The following is a 22,453-nucleotide window of genomic DNA, read 5'->3' as shown; positions in this document are numbered from 1 at the left end:
GGAATAACTTCTGTGAACCCCGCTGTTTGCATTTCATATATTTAAATTTAAAATATATATTTATATTTTAAAATCTCGATGAGAAAACGAACTAACGAAAGTGCGGAGTAGTATTCAGGCCTATTATTATTATTATACTGGGATAACGTAAAGCGGATTTTCTTCCCCTAATAACACTGATCGCAGACGCTAGCGTCTTCATTTTTCAGCGCAACGCCCATATCAGGATTCCCGATGCCTGTGTTTTCCTGACTCCCCCTTAAACGTGAATGTTGAAGGCAAACCGGGAGGCGGAACTTCCCCCTGTTTTCCGCCGGAGAGAAGTTTAGGTGAGAGGACAGAAGGGCTTGGTCGGTGTGGAGGGTAGGACCGGGCAGTGTCGGACCCTGTACGCTGGGACGCGATCAAACGGAGAGGACGCGCGAAAAGCTCCCCGGCGATGTTAACCTGAAGCTCACACTGTGACGCTAGATTTTTTTTTTTTTTTGGAATTTTTTTTTTTTTTGAAAATGTCAGATGTGACCAAGACCATCCAAAAATGGCATGCGAGTTTTAAAAAAGGCACGGACTTTGATTCATGGGGACAGTTAGTGGAAGCGATTGATGAGTACCAAATGTAAGTGCGAGTATTTCAATGTGTGTTAGTCAGTCTGCTGGGGAATGAAAATGGGGAGGGGAAGAAAGGCTGACAATCTCTGCCTGATAGGCTCCCAATCTCCTATCTTAACTGCATTTTACTGAATTTGTATCATATAATTAAGGTTTATTGAGTTGGAAACGCGAATGTCGTGTGAATTGGTCTAACATGCACATCTTAGAGTTGATATCGAGGATCATCACTTGTGTAATCGCTTCCTTTTAGGAAAAATAACTTAAACTTGAGAACTGGGTGGTTAATTTGTTGCCGGCTGGCAGGCGGGCGCACATTGCGGGACAGAAGTTTGTTTTGTGTATTTTTGGGGATATATGCCGGGCCACGTTTAAAATCCACCCTTTTGCACGGCCTGCCACACCCTAATGCTCCGGGTGGCCCTCAGCCGGGGCTGGCGTGTCACCCCGCCCGCTCCCCGGCTCCATTGCGCTTGGATCCCCTTTGCTTTAGTCCGGGACTGCAGCGCTGCTTTAATCCCATTGTTTTTCCTTCTCGTTGCACTTCCCACTCAGCATTAAGCATTTAGACCTTTTTTTTTTTATATATATATATATATATAACCAGCAGCTTAATATTGACCATTCATTCTGCATGCGGAGATACGGCATCGATCCTTTCGTTATCCTTCAGCAAGAATTAACCTTGTTGTCAATAATAAAACGGTGCATGCGAAATGACAAACCGATCACAGAGCTCCCGATTCGACGTATTAAAGGATTTGCATGGTATAATATACAACTGAGGCTTGTCCGAAAGAGTAATTCAATTAATTCATCTTTCTTTGCGATATTGAACGCAGACTTGCGAGGCAGTTGCAAAAAGAAGTGCAGTCGGCCAATTCTTCAGATTTTACAGAAGATCAAAAGGTATGTTTTCATTATAATAAAGGTACGTTAATGATTGGGGTGCCTTTCTCGATCATCTCAGTGCAGGGTTGCGAACTCTCATACAGCTGGCGTGACACTCACGCTTTCTGCCTCACGCTCAGGCAAGAACTTCTCTTACGGTAAATCTATATCATTCCATTATAAACCTAAAATTAATTTAATCAAAAGTTAGGGTAGTTTTCAAACCATACTGACTATTTACAGGGTAATAAAACTGTTGGAAACATGGAAATGTGTGTGCAGGCTTATCTCGAATTGAAAATCTCATGCCAGCCAGCTAACCACATTTGGCAACTCTGTCAATGACCTGAAATAAGAGTAGTTAGTCTAGAGAACAGGTGCAAATCTCTGCTAAAGGATGACTGAAAGGAGACTGGCCAGTCATCTCTTCCACCACGAAAGAGTTCAGAAACCCGACCGAGAAAAGTATCCGTGCATTTTATGGCTGAAATACGAGCTGGTAAACTATCAAATCCAGAGCTTCACAAACCTACATTTAACCCAACTGGACTTACAGGCAGGTGTTGGTGTTTTTAACGAGAACACTGACAGATAAATTTGTATCTATCTAGGTAAGTCTGAGGCAATGACCAAATGGAACAACTGAACTCTAGAATATAGATGCCTGTAAAAAAAAAAGTATAACCTCATTAGATAAATGTACATTCATAAAAATTCAAGGGAAGAATATTCCTCCAAAAGGCAGCAAAGATTAGTTGTTGAAAATATTGTGTTTCTCACTAATCAGGCACCGCATGCATCAAAGAGAAATGGTTCCTTGGTGGAAATTTATAGTGCAAAGGTTTCATGTTTGAAATTTATAAATGCCAGGGCAAAAAAATGAAGACTGACTGTCCTTTGTTGATGCTACTTCAAAGGTGTCACGGATTGATGCAGTTTTAAAGGTCATGCTGTCAGATCCATAACAAACCGACAGTTTCAGTTCACGCGGGGTTCTTCAGAGCCAGGATGTATGGACCAGTTTGCGGTTGCCCTAGCAACCTTTAAGAAACATTAAATTCACTCTACCCTACACTGTAAAAGTGTCCCTTATTTGATTGCTACAGTTGCAGCCATTTTTGTCTTCTCACTTTTAGTTTTACAGGCTTCTTGAGACATAAGTGAAGAACCAATAAGACAGAAAACACAAGGCTGGGCTCATTTGTGGTTATTTTAGACGTCCTGGTGAACGCCATTGTCTGTTTGTGTGTGTTCATGTGTGTGTTTCCATTGCAGAAAACGCTGGGGAAATGTGCCACATGCCTGGAAATGAGAAGCGCTTCTTTGCAGGTACAGCTGATCATAAAACGAACTACCAAATTATCCAGCAGGGGGCGTGTGTCTGGATTTCTCTGAAACTTTTTTTGTTTTTTTGCATTATTAGTGCACACAATCCAGTGAGGATTTCAAGCTGGAAGACCTGAAAAAACTGGAACCTAGTAGGTATCCTGGTAAAAACGCTGCGGATGGACGATGAGTCATGTGTGAAGAAATGGGGGCGTTTAGCACTGAATTAGCATGAATTTTTCAGATAAAAATGTACATGGCATATTTAATTTGAAACAGAATACCCCCCACCCATTACGTGTAGGCTGATCTTGAGAAGTTGTCACCTGGGAATTGTTGTTATGGAGTATTACTTTGGTGTAGAGGACAACTTTAGTGGGTGGGTCTTAAAGATGTCAAATAGGCCATTAGCATCAAGCTAATGCTATACTTCAGTGCCCAGCTGCCCTACGCTGATGGGTTATGTAGTTTGAAAAAGTGATAGAGTGACAGACAAGATTTCCAAAGGGTACAGGAGTATTGACAAATTGTTTTTCTCCCCTCTAAACAGTTATTAAGAATATCCTCACATATAACAAAGGTTTTCCATTCGATGTACAACCGGTGCCTTTAAGGTAAAAATGTTCATCATTTATTTTCATGTGAAAATCTCAAATTAAGTTACGACCAGGGTAATAACAAAAAACAATCATAGACCTGTAAACGATTCAAATGATAGGGACCAGAGGATAGAGGATACTGAAAACTGAACATAAACAAAAACAGATGAGAAGTTATGGTTATCACAACCCAGAATACTAGGTTTATTACCAGAGTGTTGTAGGCTCAAATCTCTGGTGTCAAAATGCAATGTGATACTGAGATTATCGGGCAGTTCCATGACCTGCTGAACAGACTTTGGGACTACAGACTGAGAAGTCAGCTGAATGGTTGGTTGAAAATGACGCCATCTCCCTGACTGAAGGAAAATCCTCGCCCCTGGTGAGGAGGAGAACTTGGAGCTGGAGGATGAGGAGGAGGAAGGTGTGACCGCCGGGGTGGGATCCCCTGAGTCTTTTCCCTCCGGAGTGCCAGGTATGGAGCTGCCTTTAGCCGCTGTTAGGTTTGGTCACAGCCCGGTGTGCCTCTGAATGCCGTCTTTTGTCACTGCGAGCTGAGCTGGACGCAGTAAACAGCGCTGGCTGACAGTGGCCTTTTCTGTGTGTGTGTTTGTGACCCCATGGTCCAGACCAGTGCCTCACCGTCTCTCTCTCTCTCTCTCCCCTGCTCCCTCCCTCTGGGTTGTTTCGTTGCTGTGTACAAAATCTCCATCCGCACCGCCCATCCCATCCGCAGCCGTGCAAGGTATGGCCGTGTGTCTGTGGCCATCTGCAGCGATGACTTTACCTTCACACCATTGTTTCCCTGTCTCCACCGATGGCATACAGATCAGGCCATGAATAGTCACTTGGCACAGCAGTGGGTGTCCAGCTGGGGGCGCTGCTGGCCAGCTCTGAATTACTCTGGTGGATCTGACATTCGAATATCAGCTCATTTGGTGCCCAAGATGGAGATCTGTCACTAACAGCAACCTGGAAGCCTGCAGATCTCAATAGAAATGGCCCCTCCCCCTATTTAGTGGGGAGTGGCTGTGCTGATCTTTTTTTCAAATGTACTAGAATAGAAAGTAGATTTTATAGTAATTATGGCAGATTCTTTGGGGTGGTGAACTTCATCAATCACTGATTTTATTTTAGAGCTTAAGGGTCAGTCAGATAAATGTAAGAATGGCTGTTTCTTTAATTATCAGTTAAATAGTGGCTGTTACTTGGGTTTGATGTAATTCAATTATTCATGAGATAATGTCATCATCAGGGACTCTGCTGCCACGGTTACCATCAGAACCGGGAATGACGCTGCTCACGATTAAGATTGAGAAGATTGGCCTGAAAGATGCCGGACAGTGCATCGATCCCTACATTACAGTTAGTGTCAAAGGTACTATCACGCTGTGAAAGGACTGGATTAAGTAATCACACACGTTTGATGTTCGGTATGTGTTGTTGCCATGAACGTGTCATTCTGTGGTTCTCCCTGATTCTGGATTTTGATTCTCTGTAGACCTGAATGGCGTGGATTTAAATCCAGTGCAGGACACCCCAGTTGCCACCCGAAAGGAAGATACCTACATACACTTCAGCATGGACGTGGAGATCCAGAAGCACCTGGAGGAGCTATCCAAAGGTGCTCACTGATTTCCATCTTGTCCGTGCTGCTAAACCCAAATTGTGCCCATTTGTAAAAGGGCACTTTTACTTGAATTAAAAACCAGTGTGAACACTGTAACTGCCATGAAATGCTTACTTACTACAAAAGAAGGCCCTGCTCGATGCTTAAGTTATTGTGTTTCACTGAAATCCTTTTGAATGAATGTGGTCTATCTGAAAGGTTATCTCTGAGCTGACGATCTGTAGAGTTCATATCTGTAATGGGATTTTCAGTATAATACATACTTTAACCCTTCATCATTTTTTCCAGGGGCAGCTATTTTCTTTGAATTTAAGCACTACAAACCCAAGAAAAAATTTACCAGCACAAAATGTTTTGCTTTCATGGAAATGGATGAAATCAAACCCGGTCCAATTGTAATTGAACTGTAAGTACATCTTTGACATCTATAAGAACATGACACTCACCTTTGTGTTCAATGTTGGTTGAACTGGGCACCCTCCTATCAGGTTAAAATCATTTTCTTCACCAGAATGCTTTTTTCACATTCTGTAATTTCAGGTTCAATATTTTTCAGAGTGTGTGGGCCCATGTTTTCCTTCCATGTTGACTTTTTGGTCAGATGATATGAATGAAATTAATCTGTTTACATTCTGCGTGTCTATGTACAATGACATCATACTGACCTCCTGACGTTAACCGCCAGGTACAAGAAGCCGACTGACTTCAAGAGGAAGAAGCTCCACCTTCTGACAAAGAAGCCGCTGTATCTCCACCTGCAGCAGACTCTGCACAAAGACTGAGCAGCTCCTAGGAGTGCAGGATGACCCATCGGGGCCGCTTCAGGCGGACTCTGGTCCGACGGGCGGGCAGACCTCCACAAACTCGGCAAAACTCACAGGCCGGCCAGGCTTCACCCCTCTTTACTCTGTCCCGTCAAAACCATGTGACTTGGTGACTTCCTGGCCGTGTGATACCTACCTGATGGCAATAGGCTGGCAGTCCTACTGATGCAGGGTACATTACTCACTTCTCCATACTGTTTTTTTTTTTATTTTTATTTAACAAGTGACGTCTGCCTGGCCGCCAGCGGACGGAACATTCCGGCTATGAGACTCACCCCCCGTCACCATACCAGTGGTACGGCGCTGTGGATTTTCTCCCTTCCTGACTGTCCCCCCAAGGAACCGAAGGGGCAGTTCACTAAACAGCTGACTAACAGGGTTTATCTCTCACACTGGATGATCGAGGGGCACACTGCGATTGCTCGGGTTTTGCTGACTGGACATCACCGACCAGGCCCTGGCGTGGTGGAGGGCGGCCCCTTCCCCACCGGCCGGCCGTCTGATCATCCTGGTGAAAGGGCTTCTTACCACGATGCTGCGTGATCCTTATGGTTTATTCCCCCCTATTCTTTTTGCCCCCCCCCCCCATCAATTATGCCTTTTGTTTTCTAACGTTTTAGATGGTTTTAATTTTTTTAACGTCAGGAAATGAAGACTAGCGCAGGATGTACTGAAGATCTCTTAAAGCACGCAGGTGCGCCGCGTGACGTCTCCATGCTTGTCGACACCGCAATGTGCGTTTACGATAAACCGCATATTCACGTTGCTTCAAGTTCTAATAAAGAGAAGTGCTGCTTGAGAAGTGCCTCATCCGGACAATGTCGACAGCAAACCTCACTACTACTTAACGCTGGAGACGTTCCTAGTCGAACCCAAGGAACACTCCCCATAGCCCACTGTGTACCCTGGTAAGCTGCTTGCGGTACTTCAGTTTTCTCAATTCCCCCCGCAAGTCCAGTCACTTTGGCAACGTTATTCAGGGATACATCTTAGCATTTCATGTACCATACAGTAATTGTTTGTGGTTCTTTAAACTTCTTTTAATATTCCCGGTTGTATATACAAAAATCTAGTTCTCATTTTGAGCCAAAAGCCGGGTTGAATCAATCTATTTGTATAAACAACTTCACAACTACATTTAAATAACTTTTGCCTGAGTGAGGACAGCTAGGGGTCATGGTATTCAAATCCACAAAGGATACAGGCAGAGAAGCCGCTGAGCTACACACCACCCACACTTCATGGGATCATTGATAGTTTGTCAATGCCCTGGAAACATTGCTGAAATGGATACATCTTCAGGCTATTATTTTACTGAAATTAGTGACATTTAAGAAAATAAAACTGGGTCTGTCCAAAAATAGATTTTTAGACTCATTCACTGCCTACAGCAGAGAAAATTACAAGTCTTTGCGTTCCAACACAGCATCTGATATACAAATGACATTTATTCTATGAAATCTGTATCTTTATTTCATGACAATTTGGATGTCTAACTCCGACACTCCCCCCCCCCCCCACAAAGAACAATCCATCATTCAAACTCATGATCACAAACCTCAGCTTCCACACCTTCCAAGGTCATAGTAAAAATAACATTCCTTTAACAATCTTTTATTAATAAAATCCCTAAGATCATAAGTTATAAATCTGACTTTATACAACTTACCTTGACAATTACAAAGCAGCCATTATGGGCGAGTGATGGAGGCCTCGCTCTCTACCCAAACATTTTTAAAATCAAGTATTTCCACAGGAAATCCTCAGAGAAAAATCAACTGAACACACGACCAGACAGCTATCCTTTAAAAAACACGCATTCAGAAGGAAGTAATGTTGTACAAGACTTCACCCGCCCACCTGCTAAGCCTTGATTACTCAAGACAGAAATGTTAGATCTGAGACAGGACACGTGCTTTCTAATGATTTAATGATGTGGTTAATGTAACGTCCTCTATATGAATTAAAAGGAGGGTTCAGGGTCCGCTCTGTGGCGTGACCGACCGGTCCCTGTGCCCTTCTTGCTGTGCAGGATAGTCCTTGCTGATGCTGGGGCCAGGGTGGGGCCCTTCTGGAAAGTCCCTGGGGCCCGTGGTCACTTGCTGCGGAGGCAGGCTGGGGGGTGGAACGGGCCCAGGTAGCAGGGGGCGATGTGGAGGCGGGTAGTCCCGCGGTCCGGCCATAGGACGCCACATCTCAGGATAGACGTCCCGGGGGCCGAACGGAGGGGGTCCCATGGGGAAATCCCTCATGGGGGGAGGCGGTCCTCGTACTGTGGAAAGGCCAGAGTCATGTAGTAACATGTCCAACTGACCTATACAGGATATTAATAAATGAAGTACTCGGAAGAGAATGACCAGTAAATCTTACCAAACGGTGGCAATGGGCCATAGTGACGGGGGGGACCGGGAAGGCCATAGGGTCCAGGGCCCATGGGAGGCAGAGGTGGTCCGGGTGGAATCATAGGCAGATGTCCATTGGGGGGCCTCAGCATGGGGGGCAGCGGCCCATTTGGGGGTCCGTGCCCTTTGGGATGAGGCCCAGGAACCGGAGAGTCCCGAATGGGGGACTCCATGAAGGAAGGGTGGCCCTGTGATCTGGAGCCCACCTGGCAAGCAAGAGAGACACCGGTGTGTCGATTGGGGGAGGGGTAATCTGCCCATCAGCCAGAGATGCCAGCACCAATGAACACCCCACAGCGTGTTCAGGAAGACACAAGGCTCAGTTTCAGATGGATAAACCCAAAGAGCATATATCACCGCCAAATCGTGCTGTAAGAGACGGATGCCAACACACCAGATCAGCCCGGCAGAGGAACTAGTCACACACGGTGGTGCGGTTAAGCCAACGAGATAACCTTAAATCAAGCATGAAGTCCATGCTGGTTAGTGCTCTAGTGAAATGGAGGTGTCAGACTGTCACTCTGTCCAGCCATGAAACTCAAACCCATTAAGACCCAGCGGACTGCTTCCGAACACCCGCCACCAGTCCTGATCCCAATACTCACTGCCTCTGTTGTATCAGCTGATGCCTGGGTAGAGGAGGGAGCCTCTGACTGAACGGGGCCAATGGAGAGAAAAGGGTGAGGGTTCCTCACCATCACGAGGCCAGACGGAGACCTCGCAACCTCAGCTCTCAGGGCTGGGAATCCTAAGCTAAGGTAATATGACAGCCTGGGGATTCCCCCACACCTACAGACACCAAACCGGTTTGTCTCTAAACAGGAATCCCAAAATATTTATGATACCATGAAGTGTCCTTTAAATAAATATCGTTTTCACCTTCCCCCATCTGTCACTGCCTGCCCTGTCACCAGTTTCATTTGTCACCATCTCTGCTTATTCCCCCGACTGCTGAGCTCGACTAACAGACACAGCATATCGAGGCGAGGAAGCCCACATCCTGCACGTGCGTGAATAACAGGGCCAGGGTGTAGCTCTAGGGTTTCCCTAAATGTCCCTAAATATGGCCACTTCAGAAGCAGGATGGGATACTCACCGATCCGTCCATGCTGGGGGAGGACGTCCGAGGGGCTGCAGGACATGAGAGATCAAAGTACTTAGAAATTCTGACCAGAGTGTAAGGGCTACACTGTAAGCAAGGTGTAAAGGAGGTGTAGAGGAGTACCAGGTCGAGCAGGCATTGGGTGCCCAAGGTCTGGGTACCGTCCGTGTGAGTCTGGTCGGGGACCTGTAACACAGAACCACAGTGACGTCAGCACACACCCCCAGCTTCTAGAGGGGGGGTTTCTTCTGAGGAGAATCCAGACCCAAGCTGATGTGTCCTACAGGTGAGCATCACCATAAGAGGAAACCACCTATCTAGAGCGACAAGCAGCAAGCAGGAGAATGACAAGGCAACGGGATAAATGACATGGGAAAAACAGCCGTGAAGGTACAGGAGGTCAAACGAAGGGAAGAAATACCAGAAAAAAAGAGGAACAAGAGTCAAGATGGAGAGATCCATTGCAACAGAAGAGAGAACGGTAGAAGCTGGGAGAGATGAAGGGGCTTTGTGGCTGGATGGACAATAGAGAAGTCTAGGTGACATGAACTTACCAAAGGGATCGCCTCGTGGCCCCACCGGTGCTGAGGGGGGGCGCCCTGGGCCCTCAATCATTAAGGGGGGCGATGGCACACCTCCACTCACGGGGGAGGGTCCATAAGAGTCTCCTGTTCGGATCATTCAAGCCGTTTACTGACATGTTTCAAGACCCCCGCTGGAGACCGACCCCCGAACCTGATGTGGCTCACCTCTGCGGAGGGGGGGCATCTGCTGGTCCAAGCGGCCCGACGGCGCTTTGATCAGAGGCCTCTGGAACTCCGCAAGCTTGTCGTGCACCTCCACCAACCTGGAGGATAGGTCACATCACTGGGGTTCTCTTTATGCCTAATTTTACCCCCACGATAGATCAGATAATACCCCTTATAGCACAATTCTTCCCATTACTGCAAGATCTGGGGAGGAGAGGGCTTGTTTTTGCCTCCACCCATATCACCATACTGCTATTTGCACCCTGAGCCCTCCCAGTAGATGTCACTGTGGGGCAAGTTGGAAGAGACCCCCACCTCTCATCCACCAATGAACATCCTGCTGGTAACCATGTGACCCAAGTAAAGGAGCCGGAAGGCTCCACACTCACTTCTGACGGAGGTTGGCGGTCTCCCTCTTCTCCTCCACGAGGGAGCGTTCGGAAGCACGGGCATTTAGCTACGGGGGAGCATAGAGCGGATAATCAGAGCACACCACCTCCTCAGAGCTTCCCGTTCGTGACGAGAGTGACGGCGCCTTACCCAATTGTCATGAGCCTTCTTCTCGTGGGCAGAGATCTGGACAAAGAGCGAACACAGCAACCGTGAGGCATTAGCGGCACCGCGGGGTTAGTGGCCGTTGACAGGGTAGTGCGGCACGGATGGGACTGCCCACCTGAGCTTTATAGGAGCGCTCCGTTTTCTGTAGCTCCTCCTCTACCTCCTGAACCCTCATCTTGTATGTCTTCAGCTCCTCCACCGCCTGCAGGGCTCTGCCGTCCACCTGAGACAGCATGGACTCCTTCTCGCGCCGCTGGAACTCTTCTTGAGTCAGCTTCCTGCCATGGAGCACATGACTGTTAGCCCAATATCCCAGTACATGATATTTGGGGGTGTGGTCCAAAGCCCTGCCCAGCCCCGCCCACTCACTGCTGGAGGGCTTCTTCCTTCTGCTGGTGCAGCTCGCTCATTATCTCCAGCTTCTGCTGGAGGGTCCTCAGCTCCTCCTCCATCTGCTGCTTCTCGCCAGCTAGAGAGGCTTGCTCATGCTCCAGCTTCTTGGTCTGCTCTGGGAGACAGACGAGTCACAGCCCATCAGAGACTGCGGGGGTTAAGGCTAGGAGCTCAAGGGCCAAGATGTGAGAAGGTAATACTGTCCATTTGGAAAGGAGGTTTTAACTTGGGTCCACTGAGACCTCTTGGAAATCGACAAAACTGATGAAAAGCCAGCATGAACCCGCCCCCCCCTTTCCCAGGCAAAAAAAATTTAGCACTAAAGCCCCCCTAAGTTTTTAGTTTCTTATGTGATCACACATTAATGGTGGGTGGGGTTCATAGCTCTTGTTTATTTTCATTTGGGGGTCCCTGTTTTAAGAATGGTTGAATACCCCCACTTCAGAAAATAGGTCGTCAGAAGTCATTTGACCGTACTGACAGGGAAACCTAAGGCCACGCCCACTCGACAAGAAGAGGCGGAGCAAGAGGAATAGGCAGTACCTTCCAGCTCCTGCCTCTGCTTCTCCGCATTCAGGAGTTTGTCCAGATACGTATTCTTCTCCTCTTCGACAATGGACAGGGCTGTTTTCACCTGCACCAAACCAGCCTCAATGAAAATCTATATCATATCTGACTCCAGTTTCACAAGAAAATTATATCCACTTTACTTTAAATTACATTTTCCGGCCTATTTACTGATCCAGTGTCTGATTGCCTCCTTCAAGATGATCCATCTTTAAGTTGGCTTTCAGCATACTATTCAGTACCTCCTATCTGTGACTCCATGGAAATGTGACATCTTAGGATAATGAAAAACGATTACCCTCGAGACGTCCATCATCTGCTTAATCCGGCTTTTCAGGGCATCACTCTTCGGGCCTGAAACAAGAGATGCATTAAAAAATTTTTTAAAAAAAACACTCCACATTTCTGACAAGGCCTCTATTTAACACGACCGTGCTGCCCGGACTTACTGGATGAGTCCCCATTGGCCAGGACGTGCGTGTCCCCTTTCTCCAGCTCCGTGGCCTCGCCGATGTCCAGCTGGCGAAGCTCGGCGATGCAGTCAGTCAGAACCTGGGGGGGGGGGGGTGGTTCTGTCATTCAACGGCTGCGTGCAGCTACAGGAACAGTGAATGAACGTGATCTAGAGGGACATAGCAGTGAAACACCCACAAGACTCACCTCAATCTCGTTTTCCTTGTGTGCAAGGCTGTTCTCCAACTCCTTCTGGGACTTCTGGAATAGTTTCATTTTCTCCCCCAGATCTCGGTGCCTCTCCTCCCAAGACTTTGCGTCACTTAACAGCTGTGTGCCGGAGGCAAAACACAACCATTAACCAAGGACTAAAGCCAGAAGGGTATCTATGGCAGAGATCACAGATGAACCATGAGGAACAGTCATAATACCAAGGGAAACGGCATGATATCCATGCCATTCACACATGGGGTTTCGCAGCTGGGACGGGCACCACTTACAGACTTCTTCTGCTCCTTTAGAGCATTGTTCTCCTTCTCAAAGGCCATCACTTGGGCTTTGAGGGCATCTTCTCTAATCTTAGCTTCATCCATAAGGACCTGAACCTGTACAATGGGATCCGAATGTTAGAAAGTTCATGGAAGGATCATTAGCCCAAAGACCGACGGGAAAAGCCGCATCTCACTGATGTACAACTCATACCTTTGCTAGTTCTTCCTTGTTGGATTTTACCACGCGTTTAAAGTCCTTGACCATTTTTTCAGCTTGGGCAATCTGTCAATGGAGGGAAAACCCAAAAGACGAGATACGTGAGTGTGACATCCTGAACGAAAGCAAGAAAATGGCCACCTGGCCGGATCACCTCACCTGTTCTTCCTGCACCTGATTCCGCTTCTTCTCCACTTCCACGGCGGTTGTCAAGGTGCTCATTTTGTCCCTCATCTGTGTGCTTCTCTTCTGCAGCTCTTTAAAAGAATTCTGAAGCCACATGTCCCCAACGCTATGTGTTAAGGTCTGCCAGAGTACTATGCTGTGCTATTTCACACGTCAAAGTATCTTTTATAGTCAAGAACAAATATACAATATGTGCAGTCATACACGGAGCTAAAATATCACTCCTGATTGGTCATAATGCCAATAAAAAATTAACAGAATATAAACACTATACATAAAAAAATAATATAGACATGATATGAGGACATAAAGAGCTTCTTTCCCACAGATCCTTAATAAGGACAGTGTGTAGAATCTGAACACCAACATACACTACAGTCTACTTAACTCATATAAACACTTGTTTCTGAACTCTTGTACTACCTCCAGTTACTTACTGCCAAACTTGTACACCACAGATATTTTGATTATATTTAATGTGTAATGTCTGTAGTACATGATGTCGTGTCTCTGTTTTATGTTCCCTTTTAATCCCAGTCTGGGGCTAGGCAACTGTGCATTTCACTGCACACTGTACTCAGTATAATTGGATATGTGACAAATAAAACTTTGAAACTTAAGACATGCCATCACAACAGACAGAACACATTTAACTCCTTGATTGGTGGGGAAATTGGTACAGTTTGGCACTGAAGCAGGATGTGCAGTAAATAAATTTATATACAATGATGGGTCTACAAGAACTGACATGCAGTGTTCATGAGTGAGACAGAAATTGTTTGCGCACAGTTACATGTAGTACTTAAAATGCAGGTGCATGCAGAGTGAACCCCCAGCCTTACCTTAAGTTCTGTATTATCTCGCTGTGAAGAGGATGCACTTTTCTCAGATTCCTTCAGTTTCTCCTCATTTTCAGTGATCTAAGGATTGACAGAATGAGATCTCAAGGTCACAATGGGTTCAACCCAACCTGGGGTAGCTACCTGCCACAGGCTGCAACCTGCCTTCTGCTTCAGCTCCGAGATCCTGGACAGAGCATTGTTCTTCTCGTCAAACAGCTGCTTGATCCGGTCAGCGAGCTGCTTCTCAGTCACTGCGAAAGAGACAGGGTGTGTCAGCACACAGGGATGGATTTCATTGGGAGACAAGCTGCCCAGCCAACAAACCCAGTAAAGCAAAAAAGGGACACACACTTACATTGATATGTTCTGCTTTTGACCTGAAAAGGGGAAGAGGGTGATTACTTCAGCGCAAGTGGAAGTATTCAGGAGATTTCTGCTTATCAAAGGAGAGGAATCTTCAAGCCGGCTAACGGTACTGAACAGACAAACGCTTACAGCAAGAACTGTCCTCCAGGCGAAGACCAGGAAAGTGAGGATTCCCACCATGGCTGTAGCCAGGACCGGTTGCCAAGGAAGGCCGTGGAAGCTGGGGCCAGGCTGCCATTCTTCAGGCAGGCTGGCGATTACCTAAAGAAACAAGCGACCAAATAAACCCATGTCTGAAAGTGTCCACCCTGTGAGCAGGAGTGCCTATGCCAACCAAACTTCAGACATTTGGTTGTTGACATCATCATTTGAGCTACAAAGTCCACAAAATGAACAACATCCATATTAAAATCCACTTCCCAGTAAGTTTTAATATTCACATGTAACTTTTGCCATGAGACACCATACATTACAGCGTAGTACTTTCAGATAAGTCAGTCTGGACACATCAAAAAGGGCTGGATGTAGTTGAAATGAAAATATCTGTGAAGCCGCAGTGACTAAGTGATAGGAAGAACTACATTAACCAGAAACAAGCAAAGCACCAAGGTCACCTATTGCTGGCCTCATCGCTTGTGTTTTACCTCTTATCATGTTTCAACTTTCAGCTGAGGCCAGCAGGCAGGCAGTTAGTACTGCTTCTGTCACTATCCAGGCCAAGTTATTAAAGGTTAAACGATCGACATGTTCCGATTATCATGAAGATGAAATAAGTAATGATGCTTTATGTGTGTGTGTGCCTGTAAGAGAGAGAGAGCACATCTGCACACGTCACTTATAAATGCTAAAGTCTCCTCGAGCGTGGTTTTAAATGGATGTATGTATATATAATACACACACACACACACACACACACAAAAATGAGGAAGCGGCCGCGACAGGGGCACCGTTACCCGTCCGCACCCCCGAGTAACCCGGCGCTACATCGTCGCGGCTCCCGGCCCTTACTTACACCCGCCATCGCCTTCATCACTAACACATGCCCGGCTGCGGCTTGTTCCAGTCCGGGGGCAGGTGAGGATATCGCCTCTTTTCCTTCCATCACGCCCGGGCACCGGGAGGCCGACTAGCTCCGTAAAGCGGCGGAAATGGAATTCCTTCGCGCTGTAGCGTTAAACTCCGAGGCCTCCGGAAGCTTTTTAAACACACCGGTGGTTTAACTGTATAAATAAATACTGGCTACTGTCTGCGGGGGAAGGCGCCCCGAGACGGGCTGACAAGCTGTAGATACCGCTAAGCGCCGACTGTTGTTTTCGATCCCAGCTGCGGCAGGCGGACTTCGGCCTCGCGCTGTTACACGTAACCTCTGGGAGGCGCCTGGCCGCCTGCGTCATCGGGAGGCGACGCGTCGCCGAGGATCATTTTGACAACAACTATACGTATTTACAGTTCAGTATTTAATGTAGCAATAAGCATTATATAAATTATCATTTTTAAAAAATTCAGGAAGTCAGTTTGTACCGACAACAAAAATCGTTCGAAAGATTAACTGTAGAGAGAACACTTGTGCATAGAGCTTCTGTGATCAGGATGTATCATGTTAGTAAAAGAAATCTGTTCGGCTGTGCCCGGAGACCGAATGGAGCGTGGTTACGTGACTCATTTCGATAGCGACAGTGGTCTCTATCACGAAGCGAGATTTGTTGGTTAGCTAGATAATTTGTTGGGATTAGGTACCCCACTTTAAATGGACTATCTTCCTCAAATCCGACAAGTCATCTTGCTAACCCAAAAATCGTGCTTCGTGATAAAGGCCCCATGACAACGTTCCCACACAGAAGTGCTTTGAGTTTCAGTAACAAAATGATAGTGATGGCAATGTCAAAATATATAAGAGCCAGCAACCCGTAACTGGCTAAGCGACTGGAAGAATGGAAAACAAACGTAGGTTATTTCTCTATCTACCCATCTAATTTGAAAATAGGTTAACACAGAGACAATAACTTACCCTTTCAGCATAAGTGTCCAAATAACTCTGAGTGAGATTCACAGTATTACCGAAGTCAAAAAAGTCAATTCCAAAAGCATGACTCCTTTGCTCTTCTTCATGATAATCAGAAGTACTGGGTGAATCCAGAGACCCTAAGGACACAGGATTTGGGTGTTACTTTTAAAAACATCATATTCTTCAAAAAAAAAAGTAATCAAAAAATACGAAATACTCCCAAACTAAAAAGACATCTTCCAAGAGCAATGTGATACCTGAAGATGGGCTTTCAACATCAAGCCCAAATCCCATATCTACTGGACTCTCTAAAATGGCTTGTGGGCCTCTTTGAATCTCTGCAGAATCTTCAAAAGCCCCTTGAATATCTTTGTTCTTGTTGAAGTGACCCCCATCCTCCTCAAAGCTCTTTTCTGAGCTGCTGTCAAGGCTTCCATCCAAGGCTTCACTCACATGCCCACCCTCAGGCTCATTTTCTCTTTCTGCACTCCTAGTAAGTGTAGTGACGTTTTCAAATGTGTCTTTTACAGATTCTGGAATTTCCTCTTCACCTGTAATATGTTAAATATGTATTATAGATACAAATATTATTACCAAATCTGGCGCATTGTTTTATTTTTTGCATCATTTCCAATTGATTTTGCTGTACATGTTGTTAAACATGTATACCAGAAGACAGAAAGCAATGTAGCATCTTACCAGAATCCAAGTCAATCTGATCATCAGATAGTAAAGGAGTACTGTCACTGACTGTCGAGTACTTCTGCCGAAGCTGAAAGGCCAGCTCTTGGAAATTATCCAAGATTGCAGCCTCTTCATCAAACGTATATCCATCTACCTGGTGTTTTTCGGCACTCTTCTGCTCGCGAGCATCCAACATCCTTTCGATTTCATCCAAAATGGATGTCTCTGAGGCTTCCAAGATGTCTTCCAATGACTTTTCAATGTCTTCACTGGTGCCCGTTTGTGACAGCCTGGTTGCCCTCAATTCCTGCTCCAGGTCAATGAACATAGCTTCCACATGGAGAAGATTTTGGGGGCCTAGGTGTCTGTAAAGCCACTCGAGATCTTTGTTCTCAAAGTGATTTCTGAGAAGAAAAAGCTGTTGTACACATTCATCATATTTAATCTCAGTCTCTAAAACTGTTTCTGAGTCCACATCTTTATGTTCACTTTCAGACTCAGATAACACATTAATTTGATCAAACTCCGAAGATGCCAAGTCTATCTTTTTTTCAATGTTAATATCCTCAGGTGCATGGGAAACTTGGCTGGATTTGTTTTCCATATCTGTTCCAGCTGTAGCTTCCACATCTCTGACTGCCAAAGAGTCCTCTAGGTTCTGAACCTCTGGACTGGTGTGGATTTCCACACCTTCTCGTTCATTCTCTCTCTGCAGACTGTCAGGATCCAGATCATTTGAATCATCTTCTTTGGATGCCAGATCATGTTCTTTGGTTGCTAATTCTTCTTTGGATGCTTTGGACAACAGAGCATTTTCATCTTCAAGTAACATTACTTCTTGTTCTGCTTCTTCCAAGTCTAAATGAACTGATACATCATGGTTTTCTATTTCTGCTTCTTTTCTGGACAGATTTTCTTTTTCCAATGTTTGTGTAAACAAATCCATGACCTCCTTCTTCACTCTGTCCACCTGTGCAGTCACTGCAACGTCCGGGGCAGTATCTTTACTTGCCTCAGCTGCATTTGTATATGTATTTTCCAATGATTTGACACCTGGAAATGCAGACGGTTCAACGGCAGTGACCTCAAGTGATGCGTTTTCTTCCTTTGACGCGTCAATATATTCTTGGGTGTCATTGGATGTCTCACCTGTTTCAGCTTCTAAGGTTCCATGTTCATCACTAAGCTCACTGAGTGAGTGCTCAGTAACTTTTTCAATTGAGACATCTTCAAAAATATCTAAAGATTCTTTGTTTTCTGCATCAACTGTTGATAATTCAGACTCAATAGTCCTGTTGTCATTTTCAACCCCTTTTAACCGACTTTCATCTGATAAATCTTCACCTGTTTTTCCATCAGGTAAATTTTCAGGTAAATCAGCATCAGACAAATTATTCACATCATTATCATTAGATCCTACATTTTCCTCAAAAATGGCATCTTTGGATTGTCCCTCACTATGTGCCATTTCCTTGGGCTCTTGGTGAGAATCAGAGTCGAACAGTGGTGCATGTTGTTCCTCTCCGCTATCTGGTTTTTCAGGCACAGATTTGTGAAATTCCTTGACATCCACATTATCTTCAACCTCCCGTTCTAAACTAGTGACCTGATTTGTACTTTCGTCACCACTGACAATGGCAAAATCGGTATCTCCCAATGATGTTGACATTCTCTCATCTTTGATGTCTCTGTTCTGATTTTCAGACTGATCTGTGTTAAAGTCATTGTCTTCCTCTAAATGAGAAGCTTGCAAGATGTCCCTATCAGGTTGAGATGTCTTATTCTCAGTAAAAGCAAGTAACGGTATTTCCTCTGAATCGCCAGCATCATCTAGTTGGTCTTCTGATTCCTTGTTTTCTTTTTCATCATAATTAGGGGTGATGCGCCAAGTGTCTTCATCATCTGATGTAACAGCATCAAATGTTGACCCAAATGTTGTCTTCAATTCAGGAACTATTTTTCCCTCTGAAAAATGACTTTCCGTTTCAATATTAACATCAGCTGTAGTTAAAGACTGATCTTGAACCTCTGGAGGTGCAAATATGGTTTTATTTTCCACTGGATGAACACTGTCTAGGACAGAAGATCCCACTGACTGATCTTTATGTAGACCATTGTTGGTGCCTTCATCTTGAGCCCCAGTCTGTCTCACATGATCTAGTTCATTAGCTTCTAAGGTTTCTGCTGGCATTTCTTTTAACAAATGAATAGAAACTTCAGGAGACAAATCACCAAGATATTTCTCTTCTGTGATATCTTCGGCAATCCTCTCGCTTTCAAAGTCCTTGATTGGGTTATCATTTAAAGATTGTGAATCTGTATCAGACGTGTGGTCCTGGTCTACCTCTGGAGGTGCAAATATGGTTTTATTTTCCACTGGATGAACACTGTCTAGGACAGAAGATCCCACTGACTGATCTTTATGTAGACCATTGTTGGTGCCTTCATCTTGAGCCCCAGTCTGTCTCACATGATCTAGTTCATAAGCTTCTAAGGTTTCTGCTGGCATTTCTTTTAACAAATGAATAGAAACTTCAGGAGACAAATCACCAAGATATTTCTCTTCTGTGATATCTTCGGCAATCCTCTCACTTTCAAAGTCCTTGATTGGGTCATCATTTAAAGATTGTGAATCTGTATCAGACGTGTGGTCCTGGTCTACAGGCGAGGATTCCACGGGTGCCTGTTCCCTGCTACCTGAGTGGATCTCCCCATCTTTGCCTGGATCCACATCATTTGATGCTTTCGCGGCAGAATTTTCACTTTCTGTTGGCAACATCACTGCCGCCAACAGAGAATCTACATCATAATCTTCAAATGTGTTGAATCCCGTATCAAAACATACAAAATCTGTTTCCTGCATAGAGAAAATACACTTTAATTACACTCTAAATTAATGTCTTCTCAGGGACCACTTTATCAAGAAGAAATCTAGCATGATTTGTTTAGCAGGCCCTTTCATCCAAAGCTATGTATAAATGAGACAGACAGTTCATTAGAAGCATACAGCTGTTAAAGAGCCAAGTTAGGTATAAATGCCACTAGGCTGAGCTTCCAATGAAGCAAGTCAGCAGAGGAAGAACTATACGGTATGTCAGAAAACACTATACAGAACCTAACCTCAGAAAAGCAATACAAAGCTATACAACACCACGAGGACTAAAAAAAAATTCCTTCTAAACCATGGATATACAGCATACAGACAACTTACTTCTGTAGTAACTTCCACCTCTTTCTCTGTGTATATGTGATTAACTGTGAGCAGATCCTTTGGGAAGTAACCAAATGCACTTCCAACCTAGAAACATTTGTGAGGAAAAAAAATGTTTTCTGTCTTGTTTTCCTTGAAGCAGATTATCGTGGTCTGTTAATTCGACGAAAACACATACAAGGCTGACTCTACTTACTGTGATCTGGACTTCATGTTGAAATTAAGGCAAAACATTACTGTATTTATTCATGCCATGCAAGACACAAATACAATGTACTAACTTTAAACAGACAAGGTTACACATGTATTTATTCTACTCACCTGTACCATCCACAAACATCTATATTGTGGATGGTACATTAGTTAGTATAGTATATTGACTAACTTAATCTCATACTTACACTTCCAGCCCAAAGATCGCTCCTTTTCCCGGCGAGTTTATAATACACGTATACAGTCTCTCCCTTTTTAAAGGGCAAGAACCGACAATCCGGTCCGGTAAAATCTTGCGCGGCTTTTCCTCGACACAACAACACTGTAGGGATTAAATTAATCAGTTACTCGACTGCCGCCTCCCACAGTCACACAGCTCTTCTGCGAACCTAAGAAGAAACCACGATACAACCATCTACATCAAGGCCTACATGCTGCCGTTATCGTTGACAAACTCAGAAGCACCACAGGTTTCATGACTTATCCCGTTATTTCTTAGCCATTTACTCTTGTTTTATCGATGCATTAAATGTTATGCAATATAAAAGCTAATCCTTTTGAGATACGCAGTAGTAGTTCATGCGCATATCATTGTTTAGTTAACTATACTCTCATACGTAGTGGCTATCCCGATTCTGAGAGAAATTAAATCATGCTCTGTCAGTAGTTAAACGGCACTTTTAGTAACCTTAGCTTGAACGTAATGAAGTTGTCAGTATTGCCCGAGACGTTCAATCAAATGGGATCCAAGAAAGTGCATGAAATTAGACCTTCGTGTCAGGAATGTATAAATGACTGTAACAGAATACACCCCTTACATAACAGAGCTGTAATATACGTAGGGTTAGGGATACTGCGGCGAAGGTGAAAAACAGCCTGGGCCAGCTGGGACATGCAGCCTTTTGGATCAGGGCTACTGGGAGTTTCACTTTAGATCAGGAACGGACCAAATTCGCAAAGCGGATGGGAGAAGCTGGGGGGCATTGCCATCCGAGTAGGCTCGGATCGGTGCGTTTATTACGCCTCAACTCCACGTTTGCCGCCTGTTTACAGCGTGTCGCGCTTCCCGCATCTCGCCTACAACGCACTTCGTCCTTGATCAGCCCGGTCGCTTTCTGTCCGCACCCCGCTGGGTTGCGCTTCAACGCAGAGAGTCGGCCGCTAATAACAGCGTATGCGCTGCATGGACAGCGCTGGTGGAGCGCCGGCGCACGGCTGATTCCAAAGTTCACCCGTCCGGAAACACTTACTGCTACATTCGTCGTCGGCGCACCGTTTGAAGTCCGAAAACCTCCTATCTACGGCTGCGGATGTCGCAGTCGCGCATAGGAGCAAAAGCTGCAGGTATCCGGGAAAGCCGGAGAGAGCCATGCTGGCACGCCGATCCAGGGCTCGCTGCTGGTCGAGCATGTGCAGTGGCGGCCCGACACGTCAGCAAATCCGCAGGCTGCACAGCGCAACCGGGGAGATGCAGGATGTTCCTGGAGGATGTTGACCGCCGGAGTCGGGTTACATTAACCCGATCCAGCAGGGAGGGATCGCCCACGCCCAACGCAGTTGCTTTTTCCTGCGTGAAACTCCCACGCTTAATCCCGCCACGTTTTCAAACTTCTCACAGTGCCAAAACATATTTAGCATTATTAGTATTAGGTATATAAAGTTATTAAACTATTATTATTGTTGTGAATAATTAAAAATACAAAACATTGACGTTTCGTTCTACGAAGGATTTGTTTACCAGCGATAGAAGTGCAAATTAACCACACCTTGTCAGCTGGTTTTGCCTCGGTCACACCTAAGAATTTTTTATTTATATGTGCGTTTATTTATTAAGCCTATTTAATTACAGGTCTACGTAATTACGCGTATATTTTGGTTTTATTTATGCAGGCAGATTTTGGTTGTTACACCTCAAGCATGTGAAGGCAAGAATTTTATTTTGGGAGAGGAGTTTACTTGCTTTGTAAACGATTAAGTAGCCTAGTTGGCACAGAATAAATTTAAATATGTTAAAGCAAATTATAATCCGGTATTTCAGGTAACATGGAATGGGACAGCCGGGTCTTTTTAAGTAATAAATAAAGCCTAACCCTGTTAAGGCATTTTTGTATTGAGTAGGCTGGCTCTCCCCTCTC

General features: G+C 45.1%; 2 protein-coding genes across 4 annotated transcripts; one reads left to right on the top strand and one right to left on the bottom strand.

Annotated features, from left to right (window-relative positions):
* Positions 1-245: 245 nt before the first annotated feature.
* On the top strand, positions 246-6,681 carry aida (axin interactor, dorsalization associated). The gene is made up of 11 exons (XM_023800712.2): positions 246-616; positions 1,452-1,518; positions 2,776-2,829; positions 2,924-2,978; positions 3,377-3,440; positions 3,791-3,900; positions 4,162-4,170; positions 4,681-4,803; positions 4,927-5,049; positions 5,344-5,461; positions 5,741-6,681. Exons 1-11 carry the CDS (start codon positions 510-512, stop codon positions 5,835-5,837), a joined length of 927 nt encoding a protein of 308 aa, XP_023656480.1. The 5' UTR covers positions 246-509; the 3' UTR covers positions 5,838-6,681.
* Positions 6,682-7,477: 796 nt separating this feature from the next.
* Positions 7,478-22,061, bottom strand: mia3 (MIA SH3 domain ER export factor 3). 3 transcript variants are annotated; one of them, XM_023800623.2, is made up of 28 exons: positions 21,569-22,060; positions 20,507-20,640; positions 20,106-20,192; positions 16,910-19,751; positions 16,468-16,761; positions 16,214-16,347; positions 14,335-14,466; positions 14,195-14,216; positions 14,002-14,090; positions 13,840-13,917; positions 12,971-13,081; positions 12,806-12,877; positions 12,604-12,708; positions 12,311-12,433; positions 12,100-12,202; positions 11,949-12,004; positions 11,627-11,717; positions 11,060-11,198; positions 10,806-10,968; positions 10,673-10,708; positions 10,522-10,589; positions 10,133-10,230; positions 9,938-10,051; positions 9,507-9,569; positions 9,378-9,412; positions 8,887-8,934; positions 8,250-8,487; positions 7,478-8,151 (listed from the first exon to the last, which is right to left on the bottom strand). In XM_023800623.2, exons 1-28 carry the CDS (start codon positions 21,726-21,728, stop codon positions 7,856-7,858), a joined length of 5,931 nt encoding a protein of 1,976 aa, XP_023656391.1. In that variant the 5' UTR covers positions 21,729-22,060; the 3' UTR covers positions 7,478-7,855. The 3 variants fall into 3 exon arrangements, with proteins under 3 accessions (XP_023656391.1, XP_023656405.1, XP_023656396.1); XM_023800637.2 differs by lacking the exon at positions 9,938-10,051 and having other exon boundaries at positions 21,569-22,061; XM_023800628.2 differs by lacking the exon at positions 8,887-8,934.
* Positions 22,062-22,453: the final 392 nt, after the last annotated feature.

The sequence above is a fragment of the Paramormyrops kingsleyae genome, chromosome 19 (assembly GCF_048594095.1).
Source record: "Paramormyrops kingsleyae isolate MSU_618 chromosome 19, PKINGS_0.4, whole genome shotgun sequence".
Lineage (NCBI taxonomy): Eukaryota > Metazoa > Chordata > Actinopteri > Osteoglossiformes > Mormyridae > Paramormyrops > Paramormyrops kingsleyae.
The sequence above is the reverse complement of the archived record's forward strand: the minus strand, read 5'-3'. Positions and strand labels throughout refer to the sequence as shown.